Source organism: Tenrec ecaudatus, chromosome 2 (assembly GCF_050624435.1).
Source record: "Tenrec ecaudatus isolate mTenEca1 chromosome 2, mTenEca1.hap1, whole genome shotgun sequence".
In the NCBI taxonomy this organism is placed as follows: Eukaryota; Metazoa; Chordata; class Mammalia; order Afrosoricida; family Tenrecidae; genus Tenrec; species Tenrec ecaudatus.
Window position 1 is genome coordinate 30,286,713 of NC_134531.1, and position 18,904 is coordinate 30,305,616.

The following is an 18,904-nucleotide window of genomic DNA, read 5'->3' on the forward strand; positions in this document are numbered from 1 at the left end:
AATCCTTCCGTACAGCGATTTGAGACTTCAATCCCCAGCCCCACCCCGGCCCCCCAGTTCTTTCAGCTTGAGAAATGCCCAGTGTTTTCCCTTTGGGCTTTTTAACCCCAGGCCTTTGCACATTTCATCATAATACTTCTCTCCTCAGGCCTCGCTCTGAAAGCTGCAGCTCGACTCTTTTCCAGGGCAAGTCAAACAGTGTGGCGCTGGAGCTCTAGGCCACACACGTGCGTGTTCATTCCAAGCAAAGCGTGCTAACCGGGGTCCTGCAACCAGTACCTGAATGGCTGGACACGGGTTCTCTCAGCGACACGCAGCCGCCGGTTAGTGTGCGTTCCTTCCCAATGAAATGGTCCGGTCAGAACTGTGGCCTCGGAGGGAGTCGGCTGGGTCAGTTCACAACAAGGCAGCGAGGGCAGCTCAGAAGGTGGCGGTGACCGGCTTAAGGGGGAAGGAACCTTGATAGGAGTCTCTCACAGGACACAGGATGATCTCCGGAGCTTATTATAGGGAAGTTTTAAGAAAACTGGAAACTGCATTGGTGAGATAAAGGTCAGAAAAGTTGCTTTTTCCATCAGGACTGCGCACTGTCGATTCTTTAAGGGTAGCCAGAGCTGCACCATGAGAATTTTGCTGGGAGACCTAACCCCATGCACCCTGCAAACATGATCCTGCCCCCAAGACTTTTCTTTTTGTTCTGAAAACTCAAAGAGCATTTAAAAGGGACAAGCTGCAAGTCCCTCGAGAATGCCAAACTGCTGTTTGGGCATGGTGTAAATTGGAAAACACAGAATTCTTCAGGGAAAGGGGAAAGAGATAAGATGGTAAAAAACAACAACCTCATATTTTCCTATTTTTGTTTAATAAAGGTTGCGCCTTTTTTTTACTTATCCTTGTACCGCATCATTTCTTCCATTTGCTTCCGCTACTGTACATTCAGGAGCACGGTTGGAATCCTTTCTGACATCCACATTCGTCTTTTCTTTATCTTATACTTCTAATGAGAGACTCACCTCACGACTCAGCAGTCTTCGGTCATTAATGTGCAACCGGTCACGCCTCTTTTATTGCTGAGATCGTCTCTTCATTCAGCTAAGAGATACGTTTGGTCCCTGTGGACTAGTGTTCATTTTCCTCCATGTCAAACAACTCACCCAGGAGAAACCGAAGGTCCAGTGCACAGTCAGCTCCTAGTCTTGTCTGAACTGATGGTACGAAGCTGCACACATGTAATCCATTGATTTCTCTGTGTGTTGCCCGGTTGCAGTTGCTGTTTATGTTGCATCAAGAAGGTCTTTGCCATGAATAAGACACTGGCCTTGCAATTTCTGGTGTCATTTCTATCAGCAAAGTCTTATTTTCCAGCTACCAATCCTTAATCTTTGTTTCCCACTTTCGTATGCAATTACCAGTAATGATCGATGCATCTTGACTACATGCTTGATCAACTTCAAACTGCAGAACTTGGTAAAAATCTTTCATTTCTCTATCTTTGGCAATGGTGGCCGGGCAGGCCATCAATTTGAATGACCATGTCGTAAGTAGTCTTCCCTGTTGTATGCATACGTTATCCTCTCTCTGAGAGCCTAGTATTTCAGGACAGATCTTGGAAGGTGGCCGTGGTTCCATTCCTGTTCCATTCGTGGCTCGGTGAAGCAGACTTGAGGATGGTAACATTCACAATGGCAACACTAGTCCATTTCAGAGAACTACGGTCTAGGATGTCAACGGTCGGGACATGCGTTCTATTTCCTGCGTGATGACTTCCGGTTTTCCTAGATTCAGGCTTCCCAAGGTCAACTTTTCAGTGAATAAGGGATGCCCGCAGCTGTTTCTTCTCATTGTGATTCCTGTCACGTCAGCGCAGAATGAAAGGGGACTAGCCTGGAGGAAGCACCCCTCCAACATCAAACGCCATCAGCCGAAGCCCCCCTGCAATCCGTAAAGCTTTCACTGGCCACGTTTTCCAGAGGGCCTCTCCAGGCTGTCTTTCCTAGTCTGCCTTCGTCTGGAAGCTGCCCTGAAACCTGGCCACCAGGGCTGCGCTCCAGGGGCAACGCACACGCTGCCAGCCTAGGAAAGGCATGGCAAGCCGCAGGTAATGCTGGACCGAAGCCGAGCCGTGACTACTAAACGCAGAGACTCACTTGTCCAAGGCAACAGAAATATGAGGAATTAGAAGAAAGACTGAAACAAGCCAAGGACTGTCTAACGGCTTTTCCAAAACCGGAGGCAGCAATATTTATTGAGGACTTACTAAGAGCCGAGTGGCATGCTAAACAGTCTTCTGTGTCATCTCATCTATTTTTCACAAAAGCCTATGAGCCCACTACCATGAATACCCCTATCCTCCCGAGGCCAAACCCAGGCTTATTGAGACTGAAATGCCAACTCATCCATCTCCTCAGTGGAGCTCACTAATATTCACACCCTGGCCTCTCCCAAGACATGCCGCATCCCTTCTCTGATTCAGGTGAGCCGAAAAGTTCAAAGAGGATCTACAGTCCTTCTAGGGAATGAGGAAATCAGAGGGTAGATCATTTTAAGTATTTTCATGGTAACAATGACTTGCGTTTTCCTCTAAACCTGACAGCGCTCTGGGAGACTACAAAGGAATGTACTTAGTGGGAAGAGGAGTCGCCCTGGAGTGTTGCTGAAGGGTTGAGTGCCTAACAGAGGTACTTAAATAAACAACGTGCAAACCCACCACCAGCTTTCAACAGCCTGCTCATAAAGATTGTTCTAGAGTACTTCCCAATTACTCGCTTGTCTATAGCAGTGAGCAGATGGTGTTCCTGGAGGTAGAGGCAATGTGCATTATCATGTGGTTTTATTTTTACATTCACAATGCAGTCATCTCTTAAAAAAGAAAAGAAAAAAACTATCTACAATAAAAAAATACTGCGAATAAAGGAAAGCTTATTAAGAAAACAACTTGTTTTACATGAGTAGAATCACTACAAAATCATGTTTACTTAGATAGAAAAAAAATTGACAATGGATTAAAAAAAGTGAGGCAGCAAAGATTTGATTATTTCTTTACTCTCCAATGGAACCGGCCTTCAGACTGTCGATAAACAGCACTGAACTCACTTTTCAAATGCCTGGTGTCCGTTCATGGGCCCAAACCAGAAAGGATCAGCACTCTGTTCTGATACAGGTGCATGGCAGCTATACGTCAACAAGTTTTACTAAGACTCAGTCGGGAAATACATGGCTGCGCTCTCTCTCTCCTGGCAGCTGCCCCGAATTCACTCCACCGTGTGCGGCTGGAATACGGAATCAGGGTGTCGGTGCTTGAAACTGCTGCATTTGACCGGGCCAAGTTCGACTCACAGAGAGCTGCCACCTTAAAGCAACTGCCAGCAAAGCAGCCTCACGACGCGTTTAAGGTACCATGAATCACAGTACGAGACTGTGTCTGACGCGGCCTCTTAAAGAAGACACGTTCCTGGGATTCAAAAGCAGACACTGGCCTGAAATCCATCCCGGCTCAAGATGCTCCAAACAAACCCTGTGTCTGTGTCTAGTTGAGCAGACTGAATAACACATTCTCTTTAGAACTCTCCAACTTTCTTCTGAAGGACGCCCAGCTCAAAATAGCTTCATAGCAAGTGACTCCTCAGTTGACCCCGCTTTTCCCGTCTTTCACACTCGCGCCGTGTCATTCTGCCGCGTGTTTACCGACACTCTCGGATGTGGACCGAGCCTGTGACTCATTAGCACAGATGTCACACGCCCACCTGACACACACTGCCGCAGACTTCCTGCAGCTCACACGATGGGCCACGGAGCAACTGCCACGTACGTTCACAGGAGAGGAATTCTATCCTGATGGCTAGAAGGGAAGACAGGAATGGGGTGCCGGGAAGGGGGCGGGGACGGGGGCTGGCCGGGGAACACATACTCACATTGGTCAGGGGAGCATGTGCAAACATGGAAAACCCTTCGAAGATATACTCGTGGTCATCGTATTCTATAACAGTTGGCCGGTCGGTCTGAGAGCAAACAGAAACGGAAACATGAATCAAACCTCCCATCACTCTGCCCTCTGGAAAATCCCTCTGGGGCACAAAATGACAAGAGGAGCAGCCAAGAGACCTCTCGGCGACCAGTGACATATTTCCAGACACCAGGAGGAGGCTTTACCGCAAAGTTGGCTTTTCAGTAGAACGCTCTTGCTGGTTGGAAGTTTCTGGCTGTGGATAGTCAGTGGACTATCTGTGCCCCGAAACACCCAAAACGTTTACACTGGGCGCCGCAGGCAAGCTGCCTGGCTCCGTTCACCGGCAAGTTGTGTACTTATTGAGGATCAACTTCATAACGCATTTGATTCAAAGTTCCAAAAAGCCTCAATAAATAGCACTGCAGCCCAAAGAGTGGCAGCCAGGACGACCCGTGAGGCTTCAGGGTGACAGCGGATCAAGCCCTCGGAGATCCGAGTCAACTCCCAAAGGAGCAGCCCGGCCGCAACCAGTTCATTCTCTCCCAGGACCAAAGAGCCCAGTTACCTGCCAAGTGAGCCTGTCATGAGCATCTTCCACGGTTAGATGAACAAGACACTCCTCCCACACTCTGCTGAGTGCCCACCCTTTTTTCCTGGAAATGCTAAATCTGGAGGTAATTATCAGGATTGCTAACCAAAGAGAAACATTTCCCACACAGATATCCAACACTATTCATTTACATATTTACATGTACAAGGAGGCTGCAAAAGGTTGGTGAAAGCACCTCACTGTCTTGTCGTTCTATTTTTGCGTAAACACTTTTAAAGACTCCTCATCTATATGCATATAGGTAAAGACAGCTGGGTAAAAAATAATGAACATTCAAATGTACATAACTTCTATTGCCAGTTTTGGGGGGTTTTGTTTGTTTGCTTTGGGTTTTTTTTTACTTTCTATTTGAGTAACTCAAGAAAGTTAATCAAAATTAAATATAAGAACAATTTTTTTAAAAAAACATTCTAAACAAATAATGGTAAACAATGGTGCAGCCACTTTGGGAAAATAATTTGATAGCTCCTCAAAATCTTAGACATGAGGTATCATATGACCCAGAAAGTCTAGTCCTAGGTACATCCCCAAAAGAAGTGAAATCATGAGGGGACGTCACAAAGTGTGTGGGGAAAAGCTGCTTTCTATTATGTTTTAATTCCAGGCTCACACACATATTTAAACCCCCCCCCCACTTGTATGTCCACCAAAAACACTGCACATGAACATTCATTGAAGCTGCCATTCCTAACAGTGAGAGCGTGGACACGGCCCATAAGCGCATGGCTGACGAACGAGGACATAAAACAGCCTCTCCCCGCACTGGGATGCTCTCTGGCAATCAGAGGGAATGGAGTGCTGATATACACTGTAACATGGATGGACCATGGAGAGCCTGTGTCCAGTGAAAGCAGCCATTCCCGGAAGACCACAGGGCGCATAATCCCATTCATATAAAGTGTGTAGAGAGGTAAATCCACAGAACAGAAACAGAACAGTCAGTGTCTAGGCCTCTCAACCATCGAATCAATGCCAACTCACAGTGACCCTATAGGACAGAGTAGAACTGCCTCTGTGGGTTCCCAAGACTGTCACTCTTCACAGGGGGAGAAAGCCTTGTCTTTCTGGGGGGTGGCTGGTGGTTTTGAACCAACGGCCTTAAGGCTGCAACCCAACATGTAACCACCATGCCACCAGTGCCTAGGCCTGGAGGAGGGGGAAAAATGAGAAGTGGTTGCTGAAGGTCACAGGAGTTCATTTAAGGGTGTTGAGAATACTCTTAAATTAGAACCCAGTCCCCTCAGTGACTAAGGGCGATACAGGGGACAGCACCGGAGACACAGTGTGGGAATTGCACCTGACCTGATCCCACCACACCGAGGCAAATCACTGGGGGAGTGCAGCGGAACAGCAAGGGAATGGAGTGGCAAGGTCCCCAGGGAATGCTGAAAGTGGACTTTGGGGCCAAGGCGTGGTGCCCCAACAGACTGCACTGGAAAACGCTCCTAAGGGCCAGCAAACGATCCCTGAACTAACTACAAGCTTTTCTCTTGTGAACTGTTTTGTTCTGTTCTTTGTCAGTGGTTTGTTTTGGTTATTTTGTTGTCTGGTTGTATACTGTTGCTTTGTTTTCCTCTGTCTAGTTTTCGTGCATGTTAGTGACTCCACAGGTCTGTCTGAATAGGACAGGCTGGATGAACTATCTGGATGAAAAACAATGGGACCGACAGTTCCGGGGGGACTTGGGGTGGGGGGGTAAGGGGGGGTAAGGAAGTGGTGTTAACAAACCCAGGGACAAGGGAAAAACATGGAACCCCAAATGGTAGAGAAGGGGGAGTGGCAGGCCTGGTGGGAAATGATCAAGGGTAAGGTTGCTTAGAGAAGAGGTATACTCTAGCCCAGGTGGCGATGAAGCATGGTAGTAGGGCAGTAGGAAAGTCAAGGGAGATGGAGGAAAGAGCTAGGAGTCAAAGGGCATTCATGGAGGTCTAGACAAAGACATGTACATGCAAATATATATAGGAGGATGGGGAAATAGATCTATGTGTCTATATTTATAGGTCAAGTATTAAGGTGGCGGAAGGACCTTGGACCTCTACTCAAACACTCCCTCAATGCATGAATACCTTCTTTTATTAAATTGGAACTCTATGATGCTCACTCTCCCGACACAACGGCTGGAGCCAAAGTGGGTGAACAAGTAAATGTGGTGAAGAAAGCTGATGGTGCCCGGCTATCAAAAGAGATAGTGACTGGGGTCTTAAAGGCTTGAAGATAAACAAGCGGCCATCTAGCTCAGAAGCAACAAAGTCCACATGGAAGAGCACACCAGCCTGTGTGATCGAGTAGTCCCAAAGGGATCAGTTACCAGGCATCAAAGAACAAAAAATCATATCATTGACTGCACACTTCCATGACAGGATCGCTGAAGACAAATGGGTGCATAAGCAAATGTGGTGAAGAAAGCTGATGGTGCCCGGCTATCAAAAGAGATAGTGTCTGGGGTCTTAAAGGCTTGAAGGCGAACAAGCGGCCATCTAGCTCAGAAGCAAATAAGCCCACATGGAAGAAGCACACCGGCCAGTGCGATCACGAGGTGCCCAAGGGACCAGGTATAAGGCATCATGCAAAAAAAAAAAGATATAAGTATGTGTATGTATGTGTATATATGTGTATATGTATATATGTATGTGTATATATGTATATATATCATATTAAATGAAGGGGGAAGTGCAGAGTGGAGACCCAAGGCTCAAGTGTCGGCCAATGGAGATCCCCTCATAGAGGGGTTTAGGAGAGGAGATGGGTTAATTAGGGTGTGAGGTAGTATCGATGAAGAACACAGCTTTCCCCCAGATCCTGGATGCTTCCTCCCCACAACTACCATGATCCGAATTCTACCTTGCATGCCTGGATAGGACAGAGGCTGTACACTGGTACATATGAGGGTTGGAGGTACAGGGAATCCAGGGTGGATGATACCTTCAGGACCAAGGGTGTGAGGGACGATGCTGGGAGAGTGGAGGGTGAGTGGGTTGGAAAGGGGGAACTGATTACAAGGATCCACATGTGACCTCTTCCCTGGGAGAGGGACAGCAGAGAAGGGGGGAAGGGAGACTCCGGATAGGGCAAGATATGACAAAATAACGAGGTATAAATTACCAAGGGCATATGAGGGAGGGGAAATGGGGAGGGGGGGGGGGAAAGAGGACCTGATGCAAGGGGCTTAAGTGGAGAGCAAATGCCTTGAGAATGATTGGGGCAGGGAATGTATGGATGTGCTTTATACAATTGATGTATGTATATGTATGGATTGTGGTAAGAGTTGTTTGAGTCCCTAATAAAATGTAAAAGAAGAAAAGAGAAAAAAATGATTAGGGCAAAGACTGTACAGATGTCCTTTATACAATTGATGTATGTATATGTATGAACTGTGAAAAGAATTGTATGAGCCCCAATAAATTGTTAAAATAAAAAAAAAATTTCAAAAAAAAAAATTAGAACCCAGTGATAGCTTCACAACTTCCGTGAATTTACGAATAACTAAAAATTATAGACTTAAAATGGGATAGTTTTATAGGACACAGTTAACATCGTAATAATACCGATAGGAATATGCATCTAATACAAGGGGATTCCAACATGTTCAGGGGGAAATGGGATTAAAGGACAATGGGATGTTTCCACAAACTTTCTCATGTCCCCTTCGTAATGACCAGTAATCCCATTCAGAAATCAAACTCGCTTGGTGACACAAGAAAGGTAATAAATGACGTACCCCAAAGGGAAAGCAGCTAGTTGAACAGAGCAGAGGAGCACACTCTGGAGCCAGACTGCCTGCCTGGGCTCAAATCACCCCTCTGCCACCTACCAGCTGAGCTGCATCACCTAGAGCAGGGGCTTCCCCTCTGTGAAACCTGGACGCCTGGAGATCTTCAGCATAGCCATGCCACAGGCTTGCTGTCAGCCTTCCACATGTTAATACATGCAAAATGCTGGGCATGGTGTCGGGACATACTTCATGCTCAACAGATAGCAGATATTATTATTACTGTTGTCATAATAGACAACAGATTTCCCTATTCAGTCGATGGCTGATTTTTTCAGAACTCTGGAAGTGAGTGGGAGTGGTCCCCCCACTCCATAACTCCTACAAATTGGTCCATAATTCATTGGCTCTGATGAGATAACAGAAGTATAAATGAGAAAAAGATATCACGGTTTGGTGAAGGGAAGCCAAAAAGAAAGTCATTATGATAAGAGCCAATCTTATCAACATAAACATAAAATATCTTTAAAGCAAAGGCCGTTTAGGCACTGAATCAGTAGTTTCCACATCCTATTTGCATTTTAAAAACGAGCATCTGACTTTGTTGGGAACTTACCAGGAAGTTTGTGGGTGGGGAGACTGTGATGCGATAGTGGAAAAGCCGGCCAGCGTTGTTGGTCATAGGACGACACGGTTTGATGGCCTGGGGGGGGAAGGAACAGCAAGGGAGTTTAGCTGTCACGTAGCAAGGAAAGGCCGAGACTAACGTGTCAACACCGACAGCCTTCTTGACTCTCTGTGAGGGGTTATTCTATGAAACCCAGGGCAGACGACGCGATAGAGACAAAAATTGGAATGAGGGTTTCTGGTTGGGGGTGGTATGGAAAGGGAGGTGGGGGGATAGGATAAGCTGATATCAAGGAATTCAATATGGAAGACAATTTTTGGAACTGATTTTGGTAGCAATTGTACAACACTGCGTGACATCATTGAACACTTCCACGCTATGATGTCTGGATTAGCTCCTAATAAAGTGGTCTGGAAAAAAACAACAAAAGAGACACAATCTCTGAAGTCTATGGGGACCAGGGGGTGTGGTGTGAAGCGATGGGCTAGGTGTTGGCCTGGCTGAAGGGAGAGAGGCTTCTACAGGCGGGAGAAGTGAAATCAAAGAAGCGGTCTAGGCAGGGCAAGCTTTGGGGGCTTTGAGAAGGAATTTAAGTTGATGAACAAAAAATTCATGATCTGAAGTGTAAACCCCCACAGCATTCACAATAGAAAGGTTTTGTTTGCTTGTTCGTTTGTTTAAGTAAAGTAGGCAAGATGTTTTTGTCTACAGATCGACTGTGCCCTAGAAGGACCCCTGACAACAGAGGCGTCTGTGTGTCCCTCAGCAGACCATCAGGAGCGAGCAGTGCACATTCGCTTTACCATCAAGGAAGCGAACCAAGGCTGGCCCTTCACCAGTTCTCAACCGGCTTCCTCATCTGCTCTGAGGTCCTTACACATGCTACGGCACTGTCTAAATCTGCTGACAGGTTGCCTTCTGCTTGTTAACTAAGAACTGACCTCCAGTTACACTGCCAGACAGACAAGAAAACTAATCTCAGAAGCAATCACTGTGGATTTTAATAGAAGAAAAGAAAAACCAGTTGGTTAGATATGCTGAGGGCAGGCAGATTCCCGTTATGGAAGGGCTGAGAGGAAGATAGACTGAGGCAGGTGGGGACCCGGGGCTCACACTCAAAGGACACCAAGGAACCATGGGCGGGGGCGTGACTGATGTGGGGCTGTGGCTCACGCCTCCGTCAAAGAAGGACTCACCACCCCTCTAGCCCTGGTGTCCCTGGGGTCTATGGAAGCTGAGAGAGCCTGCCCCGACACGATCACATCAGGTACAGAGATGCCCCGGTCACCTCAGCCCAGCGCCAAGGGGAAAGACTCAGTCCACAGATCACCATCAGGGTGACCCACCGGGCAGCTTCACGCTCGGCCCACCCTTGTGTATACCCTTCTTCTCTCACAGGAAACGAGCCCTAATTAGCATCCTGCCTCTCAAGATCCATCTTAGCACCTGCCTCTGGAAAACCCAACATGGGACAAACCACAGGTGGCAGAAGCCACCAACTCCAGGAAGCAGGTCAGGCAGGGCCTTGGAGCGGAATCATTTACCACCGGCTGACAACGAAGACCCCACCCTGGAGTGGGGGAAGCAGGCAGCCTGACACCAACAGCAGGCCAGCTCAGCCTTTCTAAAGATGGTGATGGCTACCCCACTTCCGGCGCGTCGATTCTGACTCACAGGGGACCTACACAGGGCTTCAGAGGCTGTGAATCTTTCTAGGAGCAAACAGCCTCACCTCTTTCCCATGGAGCTGCTGGTGAGTTTGAAGTGCCAACCTTGCGGTTAGCAGTCCAAGGCTTATCCGACAGCGCCACCAGGGCTTCGGTAATGGGCCCAGACATCACACGGAAAACCATCCTACACTAGGGGGCTGGTGATTAGTGACACCCTTGAAGAACTGAGGATGTGGGGATGATGGTCCTTTTCATTTCTCAGTCCGCTCACCATCTGGACACTGAAGAAACCAGATGGATCCGCACGGTGACTGTAACCAATGCAATCCCAACCAACCGAGTAAGCGTTCTCATGGGGGGAACTGTGCCAATTGCCAGAGCTCAGCAGGAGCTCAGAGACACGCTCTGCGGCCGTGACATGGTGACTGGGGCTCCTCTATCACCATCAGAAACAAGGGACAGAGAGGGTCACCTTCACAGGGAAGAGACCACAGTGACCACTTACAGTTTGCCCCCGGGCTGTGCTAACACCGCCCTGCCATGGTGGTGCCGCTTTCGAGTACAGTCAAGTCGGTTCCCGCTCACGGGGACCCTACGTGACACAGCCAAACTGCCCCGCATGGTTTTCTTGGCTGTAATCTGTGCATAAACAGACCGTCATGTCTTTCTTCCGCGGAGCCATTGGGTGGGTTTGACAGCCCAATGCTTAAAGCCATGGCACGCTCGGGCCCCTGTCATGCTATGACCTCAAATGCTCTCGACTGTCCGGGCGGACCACAGAGCAGCCTCGACCCGCTACAGCTGAGCTTCTGAGCTGAGCCGGTTGGAAGGCTCAGAAAAGCACAGGTGCTCCAGAGGGCAGATGACAAACCCTATAAAAGATGTAGGGGCCTACTCCATCCACACCACTTTCAGAAGTGTGCCAAGTCATCCCCTAAAGTAAAAGGCAAATCTCTCTCTCTCTCTCTCTCATCCCCCTAACGAAGAGATAACACAACGCCTGTGGGGACTCGTTAACTTTGGAGGCACCACACTCCGTCCCAAGTATACTTCCCGGGCCCATTTATGGAGCAGCAGGAAGGACTGCCAGTGCTGAAAATACCAGAGGGGAAGGCCCTCACAGCCGTGAACCGTGGGGCAAGCACCCTGGCGGCAGGGCCAACAGGCCTGACAGACCCTAGTCCTGCAGCTGGGACTGGTGGGACAGAGGCTGGGGGTGGGGGACTGGAAGGGGTCTATGACAAGGTCATACTGGCAGAATCACAACGCTAGTCCTGGGGCTTCTGGGCCAGCGTCATGCCACAAACAGGGAAGAATTACATGCCTCGTGTACTACAGGACCCAGGCCCAGAAACACCAAATAACCAGGTGCCCAGAACCATCCGTTACACACTGAGTTCTGTCACACCCACCAAGGCATGAGGCTGCATGCAGGCGGTGCCCCGAGAATCAAGCACACGTAGACAAGGACACTAGCCAGCCGCATCAGCAGGGGTCTGGGCCCACCACTCTTGGACCAGCGCCCCTCCCACAGCTGATCGCTAGGTACGTGAATACTGAAGATAGCCACTTAGCGTGGAAAGAGAAGTGGCCTGAGGATGGACTCTAGACTCGTGGGCAGAAACCATGGCCAGCCCGGCTCACCAGGGGCCTAGAAAGGAAAGGATGGGAAGACCGATCGGAGAAAGGAGATCCTGAGGAGACGCAGTGCACCCATGGCAGGGGGCACGAGGCTCTCTCACAGGCGTGCGTGACTGCTTACTAGCTTTTACAAGCAACAGAATAAAAGGGAATCAGGGATCTGAAGGATCAGCCACTGCCTCGCCATCTTCACAATCGCTGTCACGGCCTCCAACAAGTTTTAAATAGAAATTACGGTCTTCTATAAACTATGGTTAAACACCATGGGCTGAAATCATAAAGGGATAATCCAGGATTAATGGAAATAGTTTCCAAAAATAAAAGATAACGGGGTGCGGGGGTGGGGATTAAGAGAAAGGGGAGAGTAGTTCTATTTTGCCTCTAAGCTGTATTCTGACCCCTTGGCCCTATTTGAACGGTCCCTGAACAGAGCAGCCAGCTGGGGAGGAGGGGCGGCAGCGGTAAGCCCATCCATGTGTTACAGCTGAGTGGAACAACGTACAGAACACAGGTGAGTCTAACCACCGCAGCACCAGAGGGGAGGCACCCACAGAGAGCGGACGGCTGCCCGACGCACCCTGCAAAAAGAGAAAGGCCCACGCCTCGTAGCGCCTCACTTAATCAGGGGGCTTCCCTGGGTTACTCTTAATTATTTATGATAAAAACATGGAGCGGGCGGGGTAAGAAAATGCGTGTGCAGTTTGAGAACAGTTGAAACACTACGCGATCCCACCTTGCCCATCGTAAATCATGAGCCAAGGACGCGGTCCCTGTCCGTGTCACCATCCACACCCCCAGACCCCCCCCCACTCGCCCCACCAATTCCTGTCCGTCAGTGAGTCGACAAGGGCCTGGGATGGCTCCGTGGCGGCGGCTCTGGCTCCATTTCTGAGGGCGAGCCACGGCACCAACAGGGAGCGTCGGCCGGCTGGTTACCTCCTCTCCAGGGTAGATGCTGTGTCGGATCCCAGTGCGCCGGGCTTTGGCGCTGCATTTGCAGAGTGGGCCGTCGTTCATCTGTCAGAAACAGAGGGCAGGTCGTGTTAGTGGAGGGGGTGGTGTGACCACAGAGACCGTGTGTGCGGCTCCGGAGAGACTGTCACAGTGAGAAGATGAAGGGGGTGTTCCCAAACCCAGAAAGCTGCAAACTGTCTACAGGGTCTACGATAAGGGCGGCCGGATGACGAGCGGGCTTGCCAGTTACCAGTGTGCCCAGGTAGAAGACACGAGGGCAGCACACTGTCTGCCCCCAGCTCCTCCTACTGCTTCCTACCTCCTCTTTCAAGACAAATGGTTTTTCTTCCCCCACAAAAGCAAAACGCATTTTATATCTGGGAGGAATGTGCGGCCTGCCTCGAAGGTGACCTGCGGATCAAATGTTTCGAAGAGAAAAGTGACGTAAAAGGTACCAGAGGCAAAGTGAAGGAGAGGCCTGCGAGGACCAGACGCGCTGCACGCCGCCATTCGGGTGCAGGTCTGTTTTACACCTGTGCTTCCACGAGTGGAACAATTCACTGTGTGGCGGTGGCCGAGTGGCCCTGGGGTCGAAAGGCGGCAGGGGAAGAGCAGTGTCCGAGCGTGCCCTCCACCCAGGAGAAACCACAGACCTCTCCTACGTACGCGGCAGTGCCGACAGAGATTCTGCCGGGCTGCGCTGGCGGGTGAGGGAGGGTGTCCGAGACACAAAAGGCGAGGGGCGCGACAGGGCAGGGAGACAGACAGCTGGCCACCGCGGGCGCCAGCAGCAGAGGGAAGAGCGCCGGGGTCATCTGCATCATGATGGAACGGCTCCCCCACGGGCACGAGGGCGGAGAAAAGGCCAAAGGGGCAGAAGGAGGGGAATCTGAAGGGCCCTCCAACCAGCGGCACGTGCCGCCCAGGATACAGGGGGACGCGGGATGCGAAGGGAGCCCAGGGCTGTGGCAGCCAGACCAGGCCAGCACCACTCCGCTTCTCTCTCAGTGTGGACTAGAAGAGAAACCAAGCAGCAGCACACACATACCATGAACGTGCAGGGCTTTGCAATTTTCAAACTCATTGTGGCCAAATGTTAAAATCATCTTGATCAAAGTGAAAACAGGTCTGTACCCTTTCAGGAAATCTAAGGCCCAGGCGGGGTAGCCGAGGGACAGCACTGTCACCTGCAAAGAAGCGTTGGGGGAAGACACTTTAGAAGGCCCAACACATCCCGACTGCGGGGCCCAGCGGGGGTGAAAAATGGCAGGCAGAAAGCCCCTTGTGCCAACGGAGCCCTATAGTCCTGCCTCCTGTGGGGGTCTGGCTGCGGGCGGCGCTGCAAAGTGCTACTTTCTAGGACTCGCTGGGCAGAAGACATCCTCCCACACGTGACAGGGAGCAGTGAGGCCGTGGAGCAGTCCGCAGGGCTCGGAGGGGAACGAGGGTCCCCAGGAGCTAATGACAAGGATGTAGGACACACCCACAGGTGCGGCGGGGCTGCTGCAGAGTGCGGGGCTGGGGGCTGGTTCTTGAAAGGAGAGACAAAAATGGTCTATAGGCTCTGGAGAAAGAGGGGAAGGAAAAAGTTCTATAACTAGACAGCACTAAAGAGAGTATAATCCTGTGAACACATTTAAAAAACACTGAATCGCCCACTTCAAATGCGTGAATTATACGGTATCTCAAGAAAGAGGTTTCCAAGAAAGATCAGATACATGATTAATGTGTGCGTGTGAAATGCCTTGGCGATTTCGCAAACATCCTGCTTTCCAAGAGAAAGAAATAAAATGCAAAGCACATTTCTGCCAGGCATTCTAATTTTGTTATATCAAGAAAAAAAAATAGCTAGCTGTCCTCGAACATAAATCAGGAAGAAAGCATTCAAATAGAAAATAGTGCTCTACATCAGTATTTACTATACCCATTATAATTACTATTGCACTAATTGTTATGCTAACTGTAATGTGATATAATGTAGCAATTTATAGGTCCCATCATGTTAACTAATAATTACCTTGCTGTATTAATATAGAATATATTAACACAGGATTTACTCACAAAATACAAATTTTAACATGTCTTTTTATGGAGATATGCTTTAGCATGCATAATAACTTCACATATGTTAAAGATACTACTCTGGCGTGTATTTTGTATTCGTAAACTATAAGCCTACTCTTTTGTATCAGGGATCATTCACATTAAAAAGGAATTAAAAATATAAACCTTTATGTCCACCTTATTGCCCTTGCTCCCACGGCCAGAATGCCCCTGAGATACAAGGAGGGTGGGGCTTCAGGTCACAGTCTTTGAACAGGTCCTTAGGAGAGACCCGTCCCTGGAGAAGGACGTCGTGCCCGGTAAAGCGGAGGGGCAGCGAAAAAGAGGAGGGCCTTCGACAGAACGGACTGACACAGGGACCCCAGCAACGGCTCAAACAACGAGGAGGCTGTCGCGGGGGCGGCCGGTGTTGTTCTGTACTACACGGGGTCACACCGAGCGGCCACAACAAAAACGCTTAATGAGGAAGAGACCTTGGCGGAACTGTGACTGCCCCCAGCTAAGAAGTCGGACGCAGGACATAGTTTGCTGTTCGGCAGGAAGGTAACTGTCAGGCGAACTGCTTTCACAAAGCCCCACGAGTCCTCCGGTGCCCCTTCTGGGGGGTCCCCCTCTGCTGACTGCGGGTGGAAGGAGCAGGCCAGGCCCTGCTCCCCACGTCCCCGTCAAACCCGGTGCTCGTGCCTCGGAGCGCGATTCCGAAGCGACAAAGTAGCCAGCTGGGAAGAAGGACAGGCTGGCCGCGAGCATCGCTGGGCCCCCAGGGAGCACACGTGTGCACAGAGGGCGAGCACGCACCTGGCCGGGGTCGTTGTACCAGAGCTCGTCGTGCAGGCGGTCGGGATGGGCCTTCTTCCGCTTGATTTCTGCGATGACGTCAAACACTTCCGAGTCGGAGCTGCTGGAGCAGGTGCTCTCGGCGTCGGACTCGCACTCGGACTCACTGGAGCTCTCTGCGCGCGCGCGGCGGCGACAAGGACAAAGAAGAGCGGTTACCCAGGAGGCCTTCCAAAGGGCAGAAGCCCGACGACAGGACGCCTGCTTATTCTTCTAGCCCACGTCTGGGAATCCACTCTGTGCGAAGGACCAGGCTGGGGCACTTGGTTTCCTCTGGGCCACTGGGAGGCAGACTTGGAACCCACCCAGTGGAACCACAGAGGAAAGGCCTGGCAGTCTGCGTCCCTAAAGCCCACCCCCAAGCCCTCTGGGGCGCAGTCCCACTCTGTCCCCCTGGAAGTGACTCCAGGGCAGCGGGTTTGGTTGCGGTCATTCTGCACAAAGCACCCTGCTAAGCGGTGCCATGGGCCACCCTACGCAGCCAGCTCATAATGCAAAGCCCCCATCGTGTCCGGGAGGAGGACTACACAGTGCGCTGCTTCCTGGGGAACTAAGAGGCCATGAGGGGCCCTGGTAGGGGATGGTTATGCATTGGGCTGCTAATCGCAAGGCTAGCAGTTCGACAGCACCGGCTGCTGTGGGGAAGACAAGCTTTCTACTCCCATAGAGCAGTTAGTCTGGAAACCCCGGGACATGTCTACCCTGTCCTACAGACTCGTTATGAGTCAGCACCGACTTGACGGCAGGGAGTTTGCTTTTCCGGAGTAGAGATGTCTGAGCAGCACCGGGCAAAGGGGAAACCGGAGCAGCCTCGGTGGCGGCACAGCCGTAGTGAGTGAATCCGCAGAAAGGACCTCAGGCTTTGGGGTGGGGGTGGGGGTGCAGAGAGGAAGAGGAAGGGGTGAGGCTAGGCTGAGGGCAGGAAGGCCAAGCAAGGCAAGTGGAAGAGGTGCTAACACCTAAAGCCTAGGGCAGTGGTTCTCAATCCGACAATGCCTTGACCCTGTAATACAGTTCTTCATGTTGTGGTAACCCCAACCATAAAAATTATTTCCGTTGCTACTTCATAACTCTAATTTTGCTAATGTTATGAACTGTAATGTAAAGATCTGATATGCAGAATGTATTTTCATTATAACAAATTGAACATAATTAAACATACTGATTAATCACAAAATATGTAATGATATATTATGAAATATTTATGTGTTTTCCGATGGTCTTCAGCCACCCCTGTGAAAGGGTCTTTTGACAATGCCCCCCCACCCAAAGGGGTCGCGACCCCCAGGTTGAGAACCGCTGGTCTAGGGGCAGAGCATCCAGGCGTCCTGACTCAAGCGCAGCCAAGGCCCAACAAGAAAATACAGAGGAGGGAGTCCAGCGTGCTCCCCAGGCTGAAGAGCTGACTCCTTCTTCTCTGCCAGGTCGCAGCGGAGAGCAGAGGGGCTGGGTGAAGCAGAGTCTGCTGTCTGCGGGCCAGCCTGAGCCTCGCTGGCCGGGAGCTCCTTTCTGAGTTCTCCCCTCAGGCTGGCCACTCAGAAAGCAAGATCCCAGAAGGGAACAGAACACCAACGTGGCTGTCCTGGAGAACTTTCGTCCCCGAGAGATGAGCATACTTAATGGCACCAAATGCTTCAGAAGGCCCCTCAAATTGTCGGGCTTCAGAGAATGTCGGTGAGGCCAGACCTCGGCATCGCCTTGGTAGGTCGAGCCCCAGCCTCTCCCAGCAGCAGGGACCGAAGGACCACGGACAGCCCAACGCCGTCACAAAGCTAATGCGGGTGCTCCCCGTCCTGCAGAACTCTTTCTGAGACAGGCGCGAGGAGCAGGGTCTTGGGATGGGACGTTTGGTTCTCCATGTCTGGGCCCCTCAGGGTCTCCCCAGCAGTTCAGTCGCTCAACACAAGCCCTCAAGCTCTCAGCGGTACAAATTTACAGTGTAAAAAACCACAGAGGATTCTGCCTTCCAGACATCACAGCAAAGAACCCTGTGGGTACAAGCAGTTAAGCACTTGGTTCAGATCCACCCAGGGACTCCGTAGGAGCAAGACCCAGTGGCCTGCTCCCATGAAGACGGCCGGCTGGAGAACTCGGTGAGCTCATCTACCACGCTACGTGGGGCCCCAACCCGACAGCAACGAATCACCACCCCGGGCAGAAGTCCCACCAAGGGCGGCTTTACACCCATCACAGCCTGAGTCTCCCTGCATAGAAAATGGGGCGAATTTCCTTTATGAGGGCAAAACAACTTCTCAGAGATTCGTTTTGAAATATTGTATTTGGGGAAAGTTACTAGCAAAGCTTGGAAATCAATCACATCGTTTAACTCCTTGGAATTTAAGTCTGCGTCGTGTTCTCTTGCGTTTTACTGTAATTTAGCACTAAAATGAAAATTTGTATATACTATTGCTTCATTTAAAATTTTTATCATTTGTTCAATAAATTATGTTTGATACGTGAGTGAAGTCACTCTGACAGTTAAATCTCTCTAGATGCTTCTTTCTATATTGAAAAAAAACTAGCATTAGTGTAAATCCTTTTCAGAAAGAAAAGCATTATCTATCACAAAAAAATGGCAATGTTTTACTGAAAATGTACTTTTTTGGGAAAAAAATTCATGAAGCCATTAAGGGCTGCCTCTATCACTTAAACTTCATAAATTTTAACATTTTCAAAGGGCCCAGGACATGTATAGAAAGACACGATTTCTTCTGTTTTTTTAAATGGAAAATACATAGGTTTGCACCTATGAAAGAATTTAGTCTTCAATATTTCCTGATTTTAAAAAAACATATGTTTAACCAAACTGTTAAACAAAAATATCAAGATGTTTTCCTATTCTACT

General features: G+C 49.8%; 1 protein-coding gene across 6 annotated transcripts in view; it reads right to left on the reverse strand.

The window, feature by feature from the left end:
- DROSHA (drosha ribonuclease III) overlaps positions 1-18,904 on the reverse strand; it is a 147,961-nt gene that overhangs the window by 106,964 nt on the left and 22,093 nt on the right. For all 6 annotated transcript variants that reach the window (XM_075540894.1, XM_075540898.1, XM_075540897.1 and 3 more), the window contains 4 exons: positions 16,021-16,175; positions 13,141-13,221; positions 8,882-8,968; positions 3,912-3,998 (listed from right to left, as the gene is read on the reverse strand). In XM_075540894.1, coding sequence (XP_075397009.1) covers positions 3,912-3,998; positions 8,882-8,968; positions 13,141-13,221; positions 16,021-16,175 — 410 coding nt within the window. The remainder of the gene's footprint in view (positions 1-3,911; positions 3,999-8,881; positions 8,969-13,140; positions 13,222-16,020; positions 16,176-18,904) is intronic.